Source organism: Diceros bicornis, chromosome 19, assembly GCF_020826845.1.
Source record: "Diceros bicornis minor isolate mBicDic1 chromosome 19, mDicBic1.mat.cur, whole genome shotgun sequence".
NCBI classification, from domain to species: Eukaryota; Metazoa; Chordata; class Mammalia; order Perissodactyla; family Rhinocerotidae; genus Diceros; species Diceros bicornis.
The window spans coordinates 3,953,955-3,973,499 of NC_080758.1; the positions used below are offsets into that span (position 1 = coordinate 3,953,955).

The following is a 19,545-nucleotide window of genomic DNA, read 5'->3' on the forward strand; positions in this document are numbered from 1 at the left end:
GCCGGGTCCTTAGCGACTGTGGAACACCCATGCCAGGCCTGACTGTCTGCAACTACTCCATGGAGTTGGGTGGCTCCAGGCCCGGCATCCAGAGCCAGCCTGCCTGGGTCAAATCTCAGTCCATTGCATACTTGCTGTGTGACTTTGAACATCTTACCTAACCTCTCTGAGCTGCCATTTCCTTAACTGTGAAATACAGATAATAAGAGCATTTACATCTTAGGCAAAACACAGTCCCTGGAACATGACATGAGTCTAATAAACATCAGCGAGCTACCATTGCACTAATATTACCCAGACTACTACTCGCACAGGATAGGCCTGATCGAGGGTAGAGCAGGGCCGGGTGTAGACAGTCCCTGGAGCACCTGAGGGGCAGGCATCACACCCCCATTTCACAGGCTCGGACAGGTCCAGTGACTCACCTGGGCTCACGTGGTCCTCGACTCCTGGCCAGCCGACCTCCAAACCCACAAGACCCCCTGCTCCCCCCGGGTCCAGGAATTGTGCATTATTGACACTGAAGGGGGATTAACGTTGCTTTGCATTTTCTTACAAAACATGCTGTACCTTCCTCAACAGACTCCAAGCAACCAAGGAAACACACAGCAGCTGACCCCACGGGAGACTCAAAGCTACGGGGTCACCCCACAGTGATACCCAACCAGGGGCCCGGAGCCCTACCCAGGGGGATCACCAAGCCCTCCTAGACTGGCTCTCCCTCCCTGAGCCCCACCCGTGGGGACGCCGATCTCCCCCACACTGGCTCCCCTCCCTGAGCCCCACCCGTGAGGATGCCGAGCCTCCCACACTGGCTCCCCCTCCCCGAGTACCACCCGCGGGGACGCCGAGCCCCCCAACACCGGCTTTTCCTCCCCGAGCCCACCTACAGGGATCACCGAGCACCCCCGCACTTGCTCTCCAGCCCTGCACACCGTGAGGTCTACCCAAAAGACCAAGATACGTGTGTCCTCTGAGGCTTAGATTTTGTCAAACTTTTCCCGATTTGGAAGCACTGTTTCCTGTTGCTTAGCTACCTCCATCTAAAAGCGGAAGGTGCAGGATCCACACTTTACAGCCACTGCTTTGCCAGGACCGCGCTGGCCTCGCCTGCCTCCCAGGTCCTCCAGGACCACCTCCCTCCAGGGCTGAGGTCTCGTCACCGTCCCCACAACACCCCACAGGGCCTGTTCACAGCCCTGCCTCTTGAGTCCCTTTTGCATGTTAGCAATAAATCCTTGGAAGTGCCCTAATAAATCCCGGCATTCCTCTGAAGGCCATGTCGTACCGCGGGCAGGCCCTCAGCACAGCGGTGAGCTGGCAGGTGGGGCCAAGGTAAGGGCCCAGGAGGGCTGATCTGGATAGAGCAGACCTGACCTCGGTTTACCCTGAGGTTTCTAAACAAAGAGACACTGAAAGCCCCAGTAACACACCCAAGACTCCTTGGAAGGCTGAGGAAGCAAGTCTGGTAAACCCGCTTCATCAAAAAAGGAAGAAAAGCAGAAAAATCGCTAAACACAAAGTCTTTGTTCTTGGGATCTCAAAATCTAAAGAGGAGGGCAGAGCCGGGCCCTGCACGCCCCAGCCCAGAGGGGGCGGCACCTCGAGATGGCTATCCCTACCAGGTCTCTGCACGGGCGCTGTCCTGAGCTGCACCTGCGGGGTCTGCGACGTCCTGGCCCTGCCCCACACTCAACCTTCCCCCACTTTCAAGTCTCTTTTTCTCTCCAGAGAGGAGTCAGCAGGAGGCTCCTGACCCAGCTTTAGACGTGGGCTTCACTCCCCGGAAAGATGGAGCCTCTGAGCATCAAGGGGGTTGAGAGCCAGTGTTTCCTGAGGGCTTCCTATGTATCCAAGACTGGACACATTAATGGTCATGCTGGAGACAAGGATGAAGGGAATGATGAAGATGACGAAGATGATGGTGATAAAGAGGCTGATGAAGACGTTGCTAAAGACGATGACAAAGATCAAGATGATGAAGAAGATAAAGATGATTAAGACATTGATGAAAATGATGATGATGAACAAGATGAACAAGATGGTGAAGAGAGTGACAAAGATAAGGAGGATGACAATGATGAGGATTCCGAGGAAGAGGATAAAGATTTGATGAAGAAAAAGATGATGGTGATGTTAATGCCTGGTAACGTTTAGGACCAGCCTTACACGTCACATCCCCTCAACCCTTGTGCTGGTCACTGCAAAGTCACTAAGCGCCCATGGGGCCCAGGTGCTGCTCTAGGGACTGGGGTTACAGCTGAGGGGTGAGGGGCTTCTTTGGGGGTAACCGAAATGTTCTAAAAGTTATTGTGGCGATGGACACACAACTCTATAAACATACTATAAACACTGAATTGTGCACTTGAAAAAAGTGAATTATATGGTAGGAACATTATATCCCAACAAACTGTTAAAACAAAACGAGACAAATTCCCACCCCCGCGCAGCTCATATTTATTTATTTCATTCCTGGGTGTTTCCTCCCTGCCAGGCACAATTCTAGGCATTTTACGTGTCCTGTCTCATCGCATCATTTCCACAGCCCTATGAGACGGGCTCTGTTGTAATCATCTCCATTTTACAGATGAGGAAAGTGAGGCACACGCCAGGGACGTAGCCTGCCCGTGGTCAGACAGCTGGAAAACAGCGGAGCCTGGCGGGAACCAGGCATTCTGTCCAGAGCTCAGTCTTTCACCCGCGAGCCGAGCTGCTGCCTCCGATCGAGACCAGAGCTGAGATGCAGCTCCTCACTGGCCAGAGGAAGGAAACGATTCCCCGGCTCCACAGGTCGGTGGTGGTTACAGTGTGGTGGTCACTGCTGCTGCCAGTCAGTCAACTTCAATGCTGACTCAATATGTTCCCTAAATTAACTCAACAGTCAAAAATCCCCTAATCTCATCACAAACAAGAATGAGCTTCTCATAAAACGTGCATATGCATATGTGTTTCACATCAGAGCGGCTAATGGTGTCCCCCAGGCCCAAATATGGCCTGCAAATGTGTTTTCTGAGGTCCACACTTTCCTCTTTTAAAATGCAAATAGGCTCCCAACACGTAAATGAAGGAAATTTCACCTAAAAATAAACATTTCCAGTTTCTCTTGAAAGATGGCGCCCACACTGGTCTGGCATTCCCAGGGGTGACATCCACAGTTGCTGGGTGGCGGCTGCCCCCTTCAGCAAGGACACGCACTCCCCAACCTGCCACAGTTCCCACCGGGCCCAAGTCACCCCCGGGGCATTTGGGCTTGTGACTCCTACCCTGTGAGATGAGCCATGAAGACACAGTCTGACCTCCTCTCTGGAGAGTCACGGGTTAATGTTAGTCACTGTCACCCAGGAAAGCTGTTCCTTTTTCCTCCTGAAGGTGCTCGGAAGCTGTCAGAGCAGCCCTGCTGTCCAGCAGCCTTCCAGTGATGGTGACGGGGGAGTTCTGGGGCACCCCCACCAGAGGACCTGCAGCCCAGAAGTCGTCCAGTCTGGTCATCCGGCCAGAGAGCAGCAGAGCAGCAGGAGACATATCCAGTCCCTGGCCTGGACACACCCCCAGGATGGAACCGAACTCCAAAATTGGCGATGCCCATTGTGGATCTGAAGGCTCACATTCTCCACAAATATGCTTCTGAATGTGTTGGTTACACATCAGATTGGTAAATGGAATCACTGCGTAAAGGGATCTGGAGACCCCACTACATAAAGGAAGACATTCGCTCAGTGCACATTTACTTTGTTGAGCTGAATTCTTACTGAATTGCATCCTATCCACTGTGCCTGGTGCACCTTGATATTCATCCATCCATTCATTCATTCATCCAACTATCTAACTTTCTATCTACCTACCCATCCATTTAACTACGCAACCATCTAACCATCTGTCTGTCTGTCTACCCATTCCTCCACCCACCTACCCAACTATGCAACCACTTAACTGTCCATCCATCTAGCCCTCTCTCCATCCACCTACACATCCATGTAACCATGCAACCACCCATCCCCCACCTATCCAACCCTCCATCTATCCATCCAACTACCCACCCATTCAATGGTTATTAGTTGAGAGCCTATTTTGTACCAGGCATGGGGTAAGCACTGAGGAGTCTTCTGTCTAGGTGGAGAACCATATAAGCACTTCAGTGGTTCTGAACCAGGGCATGGCCCACAGACAAGCTGCAGGGTGCTGTGAAGCAGGCTAGTGCTGTGGGTGCTGAAGGAGGACTGTGAGCTGGAAGGACTCAAACTCATGTCCTCACAGTACTCAGTGGCTATTAACAACTCTGAGCCTCTGTGTCCTCACAGGCAAAATGGAGATTGCAAGACCTACCATGTAGGAATTAATGCCACAATGTCACAAAGTCCTTAGCACATGCAGACTGCACTAGACAGATGGTGGCTATGAAACGTGAAATTCCGGAAATCATAGGAGATGTTCCTATTCCCAGTATGCTTAAAGCTTTCATCAAATTCTTAAATCCATGGCCCTGAAAGGTTAATCATCACAGGCCTAACCACCCGTTTTGCAAATTTGGGGTTCACTGTAAAATGTGGGGCCCATTAGATCTAAATGGCACCCCTCCCCACCCCAACTCCATTTCTTTCTGCTGAGATGCCCAGCTGTTAGTTCTGTTCAAGAAATTATCTGGGGCATAATGAGTTCTTTATTAGTCTACTCATCTACCTTCTTTCCTCTATTTTCTAAAATCCCTTTGGAAAGTGGCCCCCTGGCAGTTTCAAAGACCGAGCAGACGAACGTGCTGTCGTATCTCAGGAAGCCAAGCGCAGCCCTCTGAGATTTCTCATCGTGCAATTGAGCTGGTGCTGGGAGAACGTTCTGTGCTTTCCTGGTGGAGGCTGTTCATCAATGAGGAGCCTTCGACTCGAGACTTCCCCGGCTCTCAGTGCAGCTGGGCCCCACCAGGCTGCACCTCCCAAGTCTGAGAGCTCAGGCCCCAGCCCTCCTCAGCGGAGGGAGGAAGATCTGAGCCTCCTTCCCCCACGCCCTGTTCCACCCCAACAGAGACCCCAGTTCCCGACGCGCCCAACCTAAAACCCCAAATTCCTCAGCAGGTCCGACAGCGCAAGCCCTGCAGGTTTCTAGAAGAAAGGCAAGTAGATTTCAAGTGTCCCTGTCCCCCTTGGATTGCAGTTATGCTGCCCCGTTTCAGGACACGGACAGGGCTTATTAAACCTGAGCACACAGACGCCTGTTCTGTCCCCGGCCGGCAGTGAAAATCCACCTCCCGCTCGCTCTCCACCTGTAGACGTGAGGCGAGGTCAGAGGGAAGACACGGTGGGAGGACACACAGCCCTATAAGTGCCACGCCGTCCGTCAGCGCCCTGATCTCAGGCTGGCGCTGCTCTAACTGCGACCCAACTAGCTCAAAACCGCCTGTGGAGTCTCTTCTATGCGGTCCATATGCTCCTTGTGCCAGCTCACCCGCGCTCGGGGATTTAACCACCGCAAGAAGTGCCAGGGACCTGGATGTACCAGATACACCGCCAACTTTGAGTCCAAGTCCAGAACCTTCTTCCTGCGTCTCCCTTCCTTCTTCCTGTCTCCCCTGCCCCAGTGCAGGGCGGCAGAATCCATCCCAGCTGGGCATCTCCTCAAGCCTTGACCCCCAGTCCTGCTCTTCACCGTCCCTCTCCCTCTCAAATCCATCCCTCTGCAGCCCCACGGCCGGTGAAGATGTCCATCGGCCCAGACCTCACTCCCCCAACCCAACCCCTGCGTGTAGGCAGAGTGGTCTTCCCTAGACACGCCCTTGCCCTGCCACACCCCTGCTCATGACCCCTCAGGGGCCCTCACTGCTCCTCAGTAAAGGCAGACATCTCCATCCCCCATTTAACACCGATTTATCAAGCGCCTACTGCATGCATTGGGGAACGTCAGTGAACAAGATGGGCGGGATCCCCACAACCTAGAGGGGAGACAGACCCTAGAGAGGCAAATGCACGAACACAAGGTCATTCCAGGCAGCTGTCAGTGCGATGAAGAAAACAGAATGGGATGACGTGATGGGGAGTGAGAGGGAGTGAGGCCACGTCACTTGGGGGGGCATCAAGGAAGGTCCCTCTGGAGAGGTGACATTCGAACTGAGCCCTGAATGACCAGAGGCAGCTGTGAGTGGATTGGGAGCATGGAAGGCCCGACCACTTGGCCCTGCCGAGCCCTCGAGCCTTCTCACCCTCACCCCCCACACCTGCTCCCTCCCTTAACCCTCAGAGCAACACCACACTCTCCCACGGGCAACACGGTTTCAGGCTTTTGTACTTTTCTGTGCGGCTGCTCTCTGCCTGGGACACCCTCACGCTCCAGTCTGCCAGGAGAACTGACACCTATCGACCCATCAAAACCATGCTCCGCGTCACCCACTCTCTGATGCCTGCACCCCAGCTCTGCGGCCCTCCTGCCGAATTAACCTCTCCCTCCCAGACCCTCCACTTCTGTAGCTGGCTCACAGTCTATCCTTGTACATAGACAGTCCCCAAGTTACGATGGTTCGACTTATGATATTTTCACTTTAGGATAGTTCAAAAGCGATACGCATTCAGTAGAAACCACACTTCAAATTCTGAATTTTGCTCTTCGATCCTCTTGCATAATGCGGGGCAGCGGCAGCCCCGCAGCTCCCAGTCAGCCCCACGATCACGAGGGTGAACAACTGATACACTTACAAACTTACAACCATTCTGCACCCAGACAACCATGCTGTTCCTTCACTTGCAGTACAGTATTCAATCAATTACAGGCAATATTTGACACTTTATTATATAATAGGCTTTATGTTAGATGATTCTGCCCAACTGTAACCTAACATAAGTGTTCTGAGCACGTTTAAGGCAGGCGAGGCTAAGCTAGGATGTTCGGGAGGTTAGGTGGATTAAATGCATTTTCGACTTAAGGATATTTTCAATTTACAGTGGGTTTATCAGGATGTAATCCCATTGTAAGTCGAGAAAGATTTGTATTTTATGACATGCAATGATTCATTACACATCTCTGAGCGTGTCTTCTCATCTCTGCACCCCAGCACCTACCACCTGCACGTTGCAAGAAACTGAAATTTCTGTGACTGGGGGGTGTGCACCCTGGCAGATGTATGAGGGGACTTGATGCTACGGGAGAAATCAGGTCTGTTTTCCTGCAATCTCAACTCTTCCCTGTAAGTAGTTGGAAACATTATCTTATATCACAGCAGCCATGGATAAACCGTGGGGTAGGAGGCAAAATCTACAAGAATTTTTAAGGATGACAATAATACTTGACATAAGAGTGACATTCGGTGCTGGCTGTGCGGCTGGCCTATTCTAGGAGCGTCTGTGCAGGCATTCTCAGCGAGGCTGTGGTGTGGGCATTAAAGGGCTGATCTAAGGACCCAGGCAGTGACACGGGTACAGCATCCTACAGCACAGGGGACGCAGAGCAAAGGTTCCAGGGCTGCTGGTGCTGAAGCAGGCAAAGACTCAGCCTGGCGGGCCTGGAGGTTAACCGCTCCATTAACACCACCACGCGCCAGAAACCAGACGTTAGCCATCGTACGTCAGTCACCATCTGTACTTGTGTGCAAGAGGAGAGCGTGACGCCAGGCATCAGGCGGCGAGGCCAAGCGGTTAGGGACAAGGCTCTGGGACCTACAGTCTACCTGCTCACTAATCATGAGACGCTGGGACACAACTTCACCTCTCTGTGCCGAGAGCGGGGATGACAGTCCCTGCCCAGGACCGCAGTCACGCTTGCAAAGCAATCAGCTGGATGCCCCACCAGCAGTCAGGGGTCAATCTTTCCAATTCGCTGCTGCTGCTGTTGTTGATGTTGTCGTGAAATCTGGCATCAGAAGCTGGTGCTCCCCCTTCCACCCGTCTCAAATTTCCCAAAGGGCACTCCTGCAGAAGTGAGAGTCACTGTCCACACAGGTTCAGGTACAAACCCAGCGCAGGACAAAGGCCTGGGGAGACCACGCTCACCCCAGGGTGGCTCAGCACAATCTCCGCTTGACGGCCTGAACGGCAGCTTCTAGAGGAACACCGTCTCCACACTCCGGGGCCTAAAACAGACCTGCCTCCCTGCAGCACATCCGGAGGACGGAGAGGCTCTGCACTCGGCTGACGCGCTGTGTCCTGCTCCTTTGCTCCCACAGACAGCAGGGCACGGCTGCGGGGCTGAGGCCACACCATGGCTTTGTCCCCACGAGGCCATGAATCACAGGAAGCGCAGGGAAGGTGGAGGGAGAAGATAGCACCCAGGCCTCGGGCCATGTGCGCTCTGGGCACTCTGTGTCCACGGCACCGGCCAAGATGCAGAGGGGCAGGAACTGTTAGGACTCCCACGAGGTAGGCGGAAGAGGCTGGAGTGAACGACCTACCCATGGCCACACAGCCCAGCAGGGCCCAGGTCAGCCTGACTCCGGGAACCCTGCTCTGGGGCAGGGCTGGATCCTGAACCCCACACAGGAGTGGCTGACTTGTGCCAAGTCATTAACATTTGCTCCCTCTGCTTCCGTTCAGGTCGGGTGTGACGGTGTCGACCTCATTGGCTTGAGGTGTGTGACGTGCTGGGAACAGTGTCTCTGGGCAGAAGCAGCCCAGGGGCGTCTGGTACTCATGGGACTATCCATCTCTCTCCACAGTCCCGAAAGCCAAGAACCAGGAAAGATGTGGAAAGTCAATCGGTCCATGCGTCTGCTCCTGGAGTGGCCTCACCAACCACCCCCCACCAACAGCAGAACCGAACCTGCTGACTGTGTGTGAGCAAAACTCATCACTGTCGCCTCTAGGACTAGATGTTAATCACCACAACGCTCTCCTTCCCCTTCCCCTTCTTTTCCTTCTTCTAAATTCCTTAACATCAACTCCCAGAAGTGGAATGTTCAGTTAAAATGTGCAAATTGTCACCCTGGCTCTGCTCACGCACTGCTCAACTATTTTTGAGTCCCGTGGCTGCCGGCAGTGGGATGGGCATGTAAACCACCACCTCACCAAGGCTGGGTATTGTTATTCAGTTCATTGTTATTCACATTAATAATCATATTATTAAAAAGTAATACTTAAAAATAATATTATTTAAAAGTGTTACTGTCATTTTAATTAGGGATGAAATGTTCTTTGTTATCATGAATTTTTATGTCTGCAGTTACCAGTGAGGCTGAATTATTTTCCATATATTTGTTTGGAAATTTTGCCCCCTCCCTCCTGAGCCATGCATTCCGGGCTTTACCCACCGATCTGGGGGGGGTCCTGCTGTATTCTCTGACAACTGGTCTTCAGTCTTGAACAACGACATTGTCTCATTCAATGCATTTTTTTCTCCTCCTCCCTCTCTCCTCTTTTTTCATTTCCAGAAATGCTGCTTATGTAAATAACCCATAAAAAGAAAAAAAACACTGACGTGTGAAAATGAGCATTGTGGTTTTATTTTAAAAGTAAAGATTTTGAGGCAAACTAGAACTCTACTGATGGCAGGAGGGAAAAGCAAAGCTGGCAGATGTGTCTCCTTCTTAGATACTAAATACTGCTGAAGATACTAAATATCTTCAATCTAAGATACTTCTAAGATACTAAATGTTAAAAAGGAACAATTGAATGCCACGTAGCAGTATGGAAAACCCTTCTGATATGATGTTAGGTGGCAAAATCTCATGTATGCTAAGAGGGCCTCCATAAAAAAGACATATTTTTATTTACATTTTTCTAGTTAAAATCTAGAAATGCATTTGAAATCATGTATAGAAAAATATACCCCATAAAGATAAAATGAAAAGTTGAGGAAACTGAGGCAAAGGGCATACAACAGAAGGTCAAACACAGACATACACCCCAAATGATACAACACCCTTGCCACAGATAACTGCACACTTGGTTCTGAGCTTCCTGGTTGCCAAAGCAAAAAGGGAAACACAATTAATTGCAAAATGTACATTCTCCTTAAGATACTAACAGGCAGCTGTTACACAGAAGCACAACTTATTTTGATCCTGAGGCCTCAGAGGTCAGTCTTCCAAAGGTTCTGAGGAAGAGGACACAGTGTAGCATAACATGCAGTGACACTTGGGAGAAAGAGGCTCTGTTAAAATATAGATTCCTATTCAAGAGATCTGGAGTGAGGCCTGGGAATCTGTGTTTCCATAAAGCTCCCTGGTGATTTGGATGCATAGGCAGATGTGGGAACTGGCGTGGACTGGATGACCAATCACCCAGCCCTTGTTTCCTGCTGTGTGAGCATGGGCAAGTGACTGTACGGTTTGTAGGCAGTTTTCCTCATCTGAGAAACAGGACCATTAATAGTACCGACCCCAGATAGTTCTTGCGAGACTCAAGGACATAGTATGCATGAAGCACTCAGCAGGAAGCTGCTATATAGAAGACACCTAGTAAATGCTGGCAACAACCATTATGCATAACTACGCTTCTCTGTCCCGCACCCTGGACGATGCCCCCGGGACTGGATTCCAGTCACTCAGGATGAGGGGGGCGCCCACTCAGCACCACAGGTGGAGAGGAGGGAAATCAGCAAATATTTATCAATATCCGTCTGTTATTACGCAATCCACCACCCCTCGCAATAGAGCTTCAACACTTGGGAAAGGAGTGGCTTCCTTTCCAGCAATTAAAAGTCATTACTTTCTGCTAAGCCCCCCAAAAGCAAGGTTTCTGTATTTTCAAAACTCTGTGTGCACCGAACTGAGACCCCGCACGGTGACGCGCCTCTCCTCGCAGCTTCAGCAGGAAGAAAGTACCAAGGCTAATGCTCGGGTCCAGCCGCCCCCACAATTAAGCTGCGCCAGTCTCCATCCCTAGCCTTAAAAGCATCAAGCACCCACCTTACAATTCTGCAGATTTCAAGGCGAGTAAGGCAGTGGGAGCAGTGGTGCACAACATTTTTTTTTCCCGGGAACTTGTGTTTTCCTGGAGGCCCGAGTGGCAGCAGCCTGTTCTGGATGCGGCAGAACAAAATGTACAAAGGGACCAGCTCGAGGATCATTTAATGCCTATGTTAACATGCTAAGTACCAACTCCTGAAGGACGCCACCGAGCCTTAATCAGCTCCTCACGCTGCAGTCCCAGGGTGGAAGACCCCCCAAGGGACAGTTAATAGAAGGTTCGTGCATCACTCAGACGGCGCCTGCCCAGCTCCTCGGTCTCCGGGAAAATTACACAACAGTCACAAAGAAGAACAATCATCACACCATCAACAACGACGCCAACACCACTACTGGGCCTGCTAGCTTCTTAGGCCTCCAGGTGCTGTCTATACAGCAGACAGAGCTCACCTAATCCTCACATAAGGCCTGCTGCCCAGTCCCCCTGCACAGGGGACAAGAGCTCAGGAGTGTGCCCAGCGTGCCCATAACAGCAGCAGCTCCATCCCTCTGAGCATCTCCTGCTGGGAACACGTTTTTATGTGTTTTTACAGGGACTAACCTGGAACCTTCCAAACGGCCCCAGGAGGAACGTGCTGCTGCTGTCTCCATGTCTTAAACCGGGAGGGAGATTCAGAGATGGTGGTGCTTGCCCAAACTCACACGGCAGTGACGGGGAGGCTGGGATTCCAACTGGCCTGTCTACGTTTCTCCAAAGCCTGCGCTCGACCAAGAACCTCCTTCTGGATATTTTCACTAACTCCCCACTGCTCCAGGTTGGGGCATTCTGCATCATCTCCCACTGCCCCCCACCAGAGCACAGGCAGGAAGTACTTTGCACCCAGAGGCCCAGTGTGTTGGCTGGAGGCCTGAATGTGCTCTGATGGAAGCCAAGCCAACATAAGAAAATGCAAAGCTGTGACCAAGATAAACGAGCCACAGCAGAGCCTTCCCTTCCAGAATATGCCTCACAGAGGCCCAGGCTTGGTGATATACGGGGCGCCCATCTGCTTCCTCCCCACCTCCCCCCCAGGTGTGGGCTGTGGGCAAGTTCCTTCACCTCTCTGAAGGATTAGTTTTCTCATCTGTAAAATGGAGATGATGATAACACCGCCCTTATTGGCTTCCTGTGAGGATTAAATTAAATGAGGGAAAGTAAGCAAAACTTAGTGCATGGGGTTGGCACCTAAGAAATGAACGCTCTCAGGCATCCTGATTGCCAGGTCCCCTTAACTGATGTGTGCACGATAGGACGGAAACAATACGATCTGTGCCCTTGTGCGTAATCTCCAGAACACGCCTACTGTGTGAAGCTCGGGAACCGTGGGTCTTTCCTCTGCCAATTTATTTGCATGCAGTTTACAGGTAAGCGGGGCTCGTACAGAAGGATGACCCGGACTTCACTCTAGTCCCCAGACCCAGCACATGGTGTGTGTCAGGGGTGAGGGGTGGGTGGAGACAGGGACCACTTCATCCAGAAAGGCCCAGGAGCACCCAGAAGATAAAATATGAAGAGTCTGTAAATGAAAAAACAAAACAAAAAAACCAACTGCACTTCAGGGTACAGTGGATGGCATGTTGCCATGGCAACAGAGGCTGAATTATTCAGCAAGTGATGGCAGAAGCATCTCTAAAGGGAGGCGAAGCAAAGACAAAGGGATCCAATTAAACCACTTCTGTAAGGGAAACAAACTGGGCGGCCGGAAGCCTACGTCTGACCTCCCGGGATGCGGTTTCTCAATTGCTGTTCCTCTGTGTCTAATTCTGGGGGATGCTTTTCCATTTTTAAACATGGTGACAAATATCCATGGTTTAAAATTAGTTACAGAGTCAGTGAGTAATGGAGTAAACCCAGTCCAGAGCCTGTTTTGGGGCCTCTTACTTAGGGGGCCTTGAGACCCCGGGGCGTGGTTTCTCGGCATCCATTTTTCCCACCTGCCCTCTGCACCTGGAGGCAGTGGTGGGGCCCCAGACTCTCTTACTGTGAGCATCACCACCATAATTTTGTCCTATTTTTGAATCACACGTACTATCAGTGTTTACTTACTATTTTTTTCTTTAAATTAATTCACTTAATACTCTATTTTGAAGAACTTGGTTTATCAAATAGAAACCACTATCAATTGGCAGAATTTTAGACGGCAGTTGCAAAAATAATAGGTGTAAATATAATTTTTTGACCTCTGGGTAGGAAAGGATTTTTTAAACACAGCACAAATAGTATGAACCATAGAGTATATCAGAGGTCGGCAAACTTTGTCCCACGGGCTGCTGCCTATGTTTGTGAATAAAGTTTTATTGGCACACAGCCATGCCCATTCATCACATATCGGCCACGGGCGCATTAGTGCTACAATAGCAGAGCTGTGAGTTCCAATAGACACCGTCAGGTCTACAAAGCCAAAAACATTCACCATCTGGCCCTTCACAAAAAAGCCTGCTGACGCCTGGAGTATATGATTGGTAATCTGACGATCTTAAAAATGAAAAACTTCTGTACAGCAAAGGAAAGCAGGAACAAAATGAAAACACAAGCCCCAAACAGGGAGAAGGGCTGTGTAACTCACAAAACTGGGAAAGGATTGGAAGCCACAATTTCCAAAGTAAACTCCTAAAATCATTAGGATAAAGAAAACTGCAGGTAAAGTGCATGTAAAGAAAAAACCAAAAAGCTGATAAACAATGAAAAGAATGTTCACTCTTACTAGAAATAAGAGAAATAAAAACCAAACTTCGTGCAATCGCACATCCCATCAATGAGACCGGCAGCAATGAACGCCGAGCTTGATCAATTCACAAATTCCCTTTGCCACAGTGACTGGTTCACGGATGTGCCAGGATCCAAACGAGCAATTAGCCTCTTCCATCCCCTTGATCATCCCCTTGATCATCCCCTTGATCAAGGTGACTGGTTCAGGAATGGGTACCTGACCCAAGGCAAACCAATGAGACTCAACCTGGGGCTTTTCCTGAGTTGGAGGAAGAAGACCTCGTCTTTTAGCTGCTCCTGCAGAGATGTAAGCCTGGAGCTTCCTGGGCCAGGATGTGGAGTGAGATGGCCAGAGAATAAATCCACACAGAGCACAGAAGAGTTAAGAAACAGAAACAGACCAACTCCTTTCAATGCCATGTGAGCACCTAGATCCAGCCATGCCTGCAGCACACTCAGATGCTGTAAGCCCCACGAGGGCAGACAGCACCGTTATCTTGTTCATGGTGGTAACTAGTATCTCGCATAGTGTTTGGTACGTCGTAGGTATTCAGCAAAGAGCTGTTGAAAATACAACTGGATGAATATGGCCTGTCTACCAATGAAAAGAAAGGAGAAGTTTGCAAAGAGATGGAGGGGGCAGAGAGAGGATCGAGAGCGATCATCCTATCACAACTCCAGCAGGTGAGCAGGAGGCTTTATTAACAAGGTGCCTTCTCCCTGTGGCTTCTCATCTGAGCCTCAGAACACCCTGACGGATGAGAGGAAGGGAGTCTCTTCTCCTTTATTCAAAAAGAACATGTACCTAGAACCTCAGACCACAGTCCAGTGGCTATCATCGGTCAGGACGAGGCAACGCTGACCTAAAGGGAAATGAACACCATCTGCTCCCAGGGCTCTGCGGACCCAGACGCTTCCCTCGCAGCAATGCTCCACGGTGACGGCAGCGTGGGAAGCACTGATTCTCCCCTGCTCTTCGCTTTACGTGCTGGGAACTGGACGTCCAGAGAGAGGCAGGGCCCTGCCTGTGGTCAGTCAGTGCTGGGCCTGCCCACCTGGCCAGGAGCCGGATCACGGTAGCCTGTGGTCAGTGCAGGGCTGGGAGCCTCCCTCACAGGCGGAGGCTGTCAGGGAGACCCTGAAGCGATAGCCGTCAAAGTCCTGATCGTGGTGGTGGCACCGAGTCCCTCACGTCATCCCAGGACGATGAGGTCTCCTCGTCACCTCCCCACCCACAGTCTGACATTCCTTCCACTGCTCGAGTAACTCCCCAGAGGTCCAAGAACTGCCCCCCCCTCACTGTGGGCGAGGTCTGGGCACGTGGGTCTGGGTGGACAACCCACAGCCCACCAAGAACACCTCCAGCCGCAGCTGAGGCCAGGGCCAATGCTGGGCGTGGCACACCCCATGTGGCCGTGAATGTGGCCGTCCCAGCGCCCTCAGGTTTCCCTGCACTCCAGCTCGGGCCCCCAGCACAGCTTCATGATCACAGCTGCATTCCCCAGGAGGGGCCCTGACATGCGTCTGCGATGCCCCGGGAGGAGAGGCCTCCTGGTTGCATACACCAGGACAAAGACACGCTGTCCCCTCCCGCAGAGCTGCACCCTCGCATTAAAGGCTCGGACGAGTGCAGTGGCAAATAACCACTTGTGTCATGGTTTCCCAAACTTACCTGGTCGTGGAGAACTCGCATACACCTAACGCCTGTCATCTTTTCAGGGGACCTCTGAGGGATCACGCCAGTGACAGGGGCTGACCTGAGTCTCGGGTGTCCCTGTCCTGCCTCACCCTGCGCACTGTCCTGGGATGTGCATGCCTGAGGTCAAGCCTCCTCTTCCTCTGTGACTGTTGGATCCCTTCTGAGGGACGGAGGCACCATGTTTCCCGCTCTCCCTCCCACAGCGTTTACTGAGCATCTTGTCTGTACCGAGCACCTGAGTGGGTTCAGCCACACAGGACGAGGCCTGAGGCAGCCGCTGCTCTCCAGGGATGCACGAGCTAATGGGAGGGGTCTCCTTCATCACCCATGGCGGTACCTCTAGCAACTGCAACAGCATCTGCTCCCATATGAGTGAAACACACATGTCGCATGACAACGTTTTGGTCAACGACGGATGGATGGCATACACCACGGTGGTCCCATAAGATTAGTACCACAGAGCCTAGGTGCGAGCAGGCTGTACCACCCAGGTTTGTGTGAGTACACTCTATGATATTCACACAACAACAGAATCGCCTAACGACGCATTTCTCAGAATGTCTCCCCATTGTTAAGAGACACGTGACTGTAAGTACTGAATGACCAGACAGAGTGACAAACGCTTGACGGTCTGACAGTCTCGCTCCAACGTGAGGACGTTCCCTCAACCCGTCAATATCAGGGAATTGGCTAAAATGCCCCCCTCCCCCGCCCCGCCCAGACAGTGAACTGTGGGTCTGGGTGGGGCTCAGCAATCTGTATTTTAAAAAGCTTCTCCATGGGAGCCCTCCTCTGGGTTCGGGAGCCCCGGTCACCACCAGGTACGGTGACAGTGATCTGTGACTCGGGCAGCCTCGGCCACACAGCTTAGAGCTGACGTAGGAAGAGGGGCTGCGGGAACCCGGCTGCCAGCCTCACCAGCCAAACGGTGACTCCCTGAGCACCTACCGCATGGCAGGGGCTCTGCAACACACCTTCCTTCAGGACCTCCCCGAAAACTCACAATGACCTTGAACATGTCGGCACCCCACTTTACAGATGAGAAAACCAAGAGGAGGGGTAAGGTCACTTGCCCAAGGTCACCCAGCACGTCAGCACAGAGCGGGGATTCAAACCCAGGTCTGTGAGATTTCAAGCCCTCCATGACACCGCTCGGGACCCCCACGGCCTGCGGGCATGTGTGCCTCGCTGAACCCGCCCCTCTGCCATGAGCCTGGCAGCTGGTATCACCCCATTTTACAGGCAAGACAACCGAGGCCCCTGAGAATCACAGGCCCTGGGGTCTGGGCTTCTGCACACACTCACTGCCTTCCACCCTGGGCGGGGCAGGGGTGAGAACACTGAGGCCCAGGGCCCCTGGCAGGGAGCAGGAACCAGGTCCACCACCTGGGAGGAAGAGCCCTGCGCCTCAGGCAGAAGAAAGACTGCCCAGAGGAGAAGTCCAAGGGACCTTCAGATCAGTGATTCTGACCTGTGATTCCGTCCCCCCAGGGGACACTTGGCAACGACTGGAGACATTTTTAGTTGTCACAGCTGCGGGCAGGGTGCTATGAGCATCTCGAGGGTAGAGCCCAGGGATGCTACTGAATGTCCTACCATGCACAGGACGGCCGCACAGGACAGTTATCCGGCCCCACATGTCAAGAGTGACCGAGTTGAGAGACCCTGCTCCAGACCCTCACTGCTCCCAGCGTGGCCCACAGACAGCAGCACTGGCGTTCCCCGGGAGCCTGTCCACACACGGACCCTCAGGCCCCACCACAGACCTGCTGAATCAGAATGTGGATTTCGCAAGGTCCCTCCAGGTGACCTGGATGCAGGCGACAGGGAGGAGCGCTGACCGAGAGCACATCCACGGGACTCAGGGACAGCGCTGCTCTCGGGGCGGGCCAGCTCACCTTCAGGGCGCCGTCTCTCCCTGCCGTGCAGGGCCTGCGTCTGGGGTTTAAAGAGGGAAGCGGAGGGCCGGAGAGTATCCAGGACACCGGTCCCCCCCAAGCCCAGTCCTGCACAGACAGACTCATACCCCACAAGCAGGAAGAGGGAGGTGGGGAAGATCCCAGCCTGAGGGTGGCTGTGTGCCAGGATCATGTGCCCCAACCCCGTTAATATTTCTTCTCCCAACACCCACACACGAAACTTGGGGCTACCGTCTGGCCCCACTCTTTGGGGATCAGGGGAAACGGAGACGCTCCCTACTGAAGGGTCTGCTTCCCCTTCTAAAAGCCTGCTGGCGCATGCTCAGCCGCTCTCAGCTGTCTTTGTGGCAGGAATGCTGCTGAGGGCTGGGAGGCAGAAGAGGCTCTGGGTTCCGGATCCCAGCTCCTCTGGTTCTGGAAAAGCAACCTAGAGGGTCGTCAACACTTGAAAGCCGCCAGATTTTATGTTCCTGCCCCTCACTCACTGTCAAGGCGTCCATGTCAGGGCATGACCGGATCCCGACAGAGCTGGGCCATGGAGACGCACAGCTCGGCGTGGTCCTGTTCCGTAGCACAGCAGATCCTAGCCAGTGACCGCCTGGGGGACCCTCGGGGGCTGTAAGGCAGAGGGCGCTCCCTCGTAGCTCTGGGTCACAGCCAGGCAGCAGATGGGTTCGACTTGGTGCACATGTAGTCCCCCCTTAATACACAGACTTCCAGCTTTTCTTGAAAAACTTAGAGGATTTGGCAATACTGGGTGCACACTCTTGCAGGAAAATGATCAGGTGGAAGTAAATAGGGACTTCCCCCCCACCTAGCCCCTGACAAGGCATGTCGTCACCACTCTGCCACTGTCCCTCCCAACCGCAACCCCTTCACTCCTTTGGGGGCCTCGCTTGGCTTCTATAGAACAGTGTTCTCCACAGGAGTGATGTGCCCCACAGGGGGCATTTGGCAATGTCTGGGGACAGCGTTGGTTGTCACAGGGGGATGTAACATGCAGAGGCCAAGGATGCTGCTAAGCATCTAACAGTGCACCAGACGGCCCCCGACGACAGAGACCTATCTGGTCCCAAGCGCTGACAGCAGCGAGGGTGAGAAACACTGCTGCACGCATGGTGTCTGGGAGCCCTAGGAGAGAGCAGCGGGGGAAGGCGAGGTCTCAGAGGGGTTCGGCCGCCAGGCTGGGACACGGCCTTCACTCGTGTCTACACACTGCTACTTACTTGGAGAGCTTCATTTCAATCTGCTGCCGAATTTCCTGCCTTTCTTCATCAGTCCTCCTGGGGAAAATATTCCGGTCTTCCAATTCCTGCTTGCTGGGCCGGTTCCTCAGTTTCACTGCCAAGAGCTCCTTCTTGCATTTCCTGGGCAGTGTTCCTGGGGGAGCCGTCGGAGGGAGGGAGAGAGAAGGCAAGAACACAGGTGTTAGTGTGGCGCTGGCTTGTCAATGCAGCCGCCCACCTGCTGCAGGAAGGACGGTGGACCAGAGGGGTGGGGCCCTCTCTCAGCTTGCGGTGCCTTCCCGCAGACGGTGGGCCACGCAGGGCGAGCGAGATGCCACCACCTCCCTTCTCTGAGGCCCCTCAGCCGTGGCCACGTGTTCCATGGGTGGAGATGGATCATACGTCCCGGGTCTCCAGGGACAGTCCTGGTTGACACTGTTATCCCAGGGTAATTACCAACAGAACCCACTTTTTCTTTCAAAAGTGTCTGAGTTTGGGTCATAACTTACAGTAACTTGACGCGCGGCAGCCCTTGCTCCCATCTCTATGTGGTCCCACTCTCCTGCTGCCCGCTGCCCACTGGCCACATGCGTCTCCTTTCAGCTCCTAGAGTGTCCCACCTCAGAGTCACTGCGCCACATCTTTCCTCTGCCTACCTCCCTGCTCTGCTGGACCGTCCAGGGCTGGCCCTGAACCGTCTCCGCAAAGAGGCCCAACGGCCTCCAATCACCATCGCAGGACCCTATCAATTCCTCCTTTATCTAATCTCTTGCTTGTTATTAGTTTCTCATCTGTATCCTCCACTAGACTTTAAATTCAACAACAGTCTGCTGTCCTGGGTCCTAGAATAGTGTTGACGTAGTAGGTTATCAATGAATACTGCTGGGAGAACGAACGGGTGGGTTGATTCAGGGTCTACGAGGCTGAGACTGACCCTTGTATTCTGCATGTCCAGAATCAGCTGAGTGAATGCAGGGCACAAGTAAGATCTTAGGGAACAAAATGTTTATTTATTTATTTTTTCTTTTATCATTTTTTGTGTGTGTGAGGAAGATCAGCCCTGAGCTAACAACCAATGCCAATCCTCCTCTTTTTTGCTGAGGAAGACTGGCCCTGGGCTAACATACGTGCCC

At 52.6% G+C, this 19,545-nt stretch overlaps 1 protein-coding gene across 2 annotated transcripts in view; it reads right to left on the bottom strand.

Moving 5' to 3' along the window:
* The window catches only part of PHACTR3 (phosphatase and actin regulator 3), a 245,211-nt gene that overhangs the window by 27,601 nt on the left and 198,065 nt on the right, over positions 1 to 19,545 (bottom strand). For both annotated transcript variants that reach the window (XM_058562383.1, XM_058562384.1), the window contains one exon: positions 18,413 to 18,566. In XM_058562383.1, coding sequence (XP_058418366.1) covers positions 18,413 to 18,566 — 154 coding nt within the window. The remainder of the gene's footprint in view (positions 1 to 18,412; positions 18,567 to 19,545) is intronic.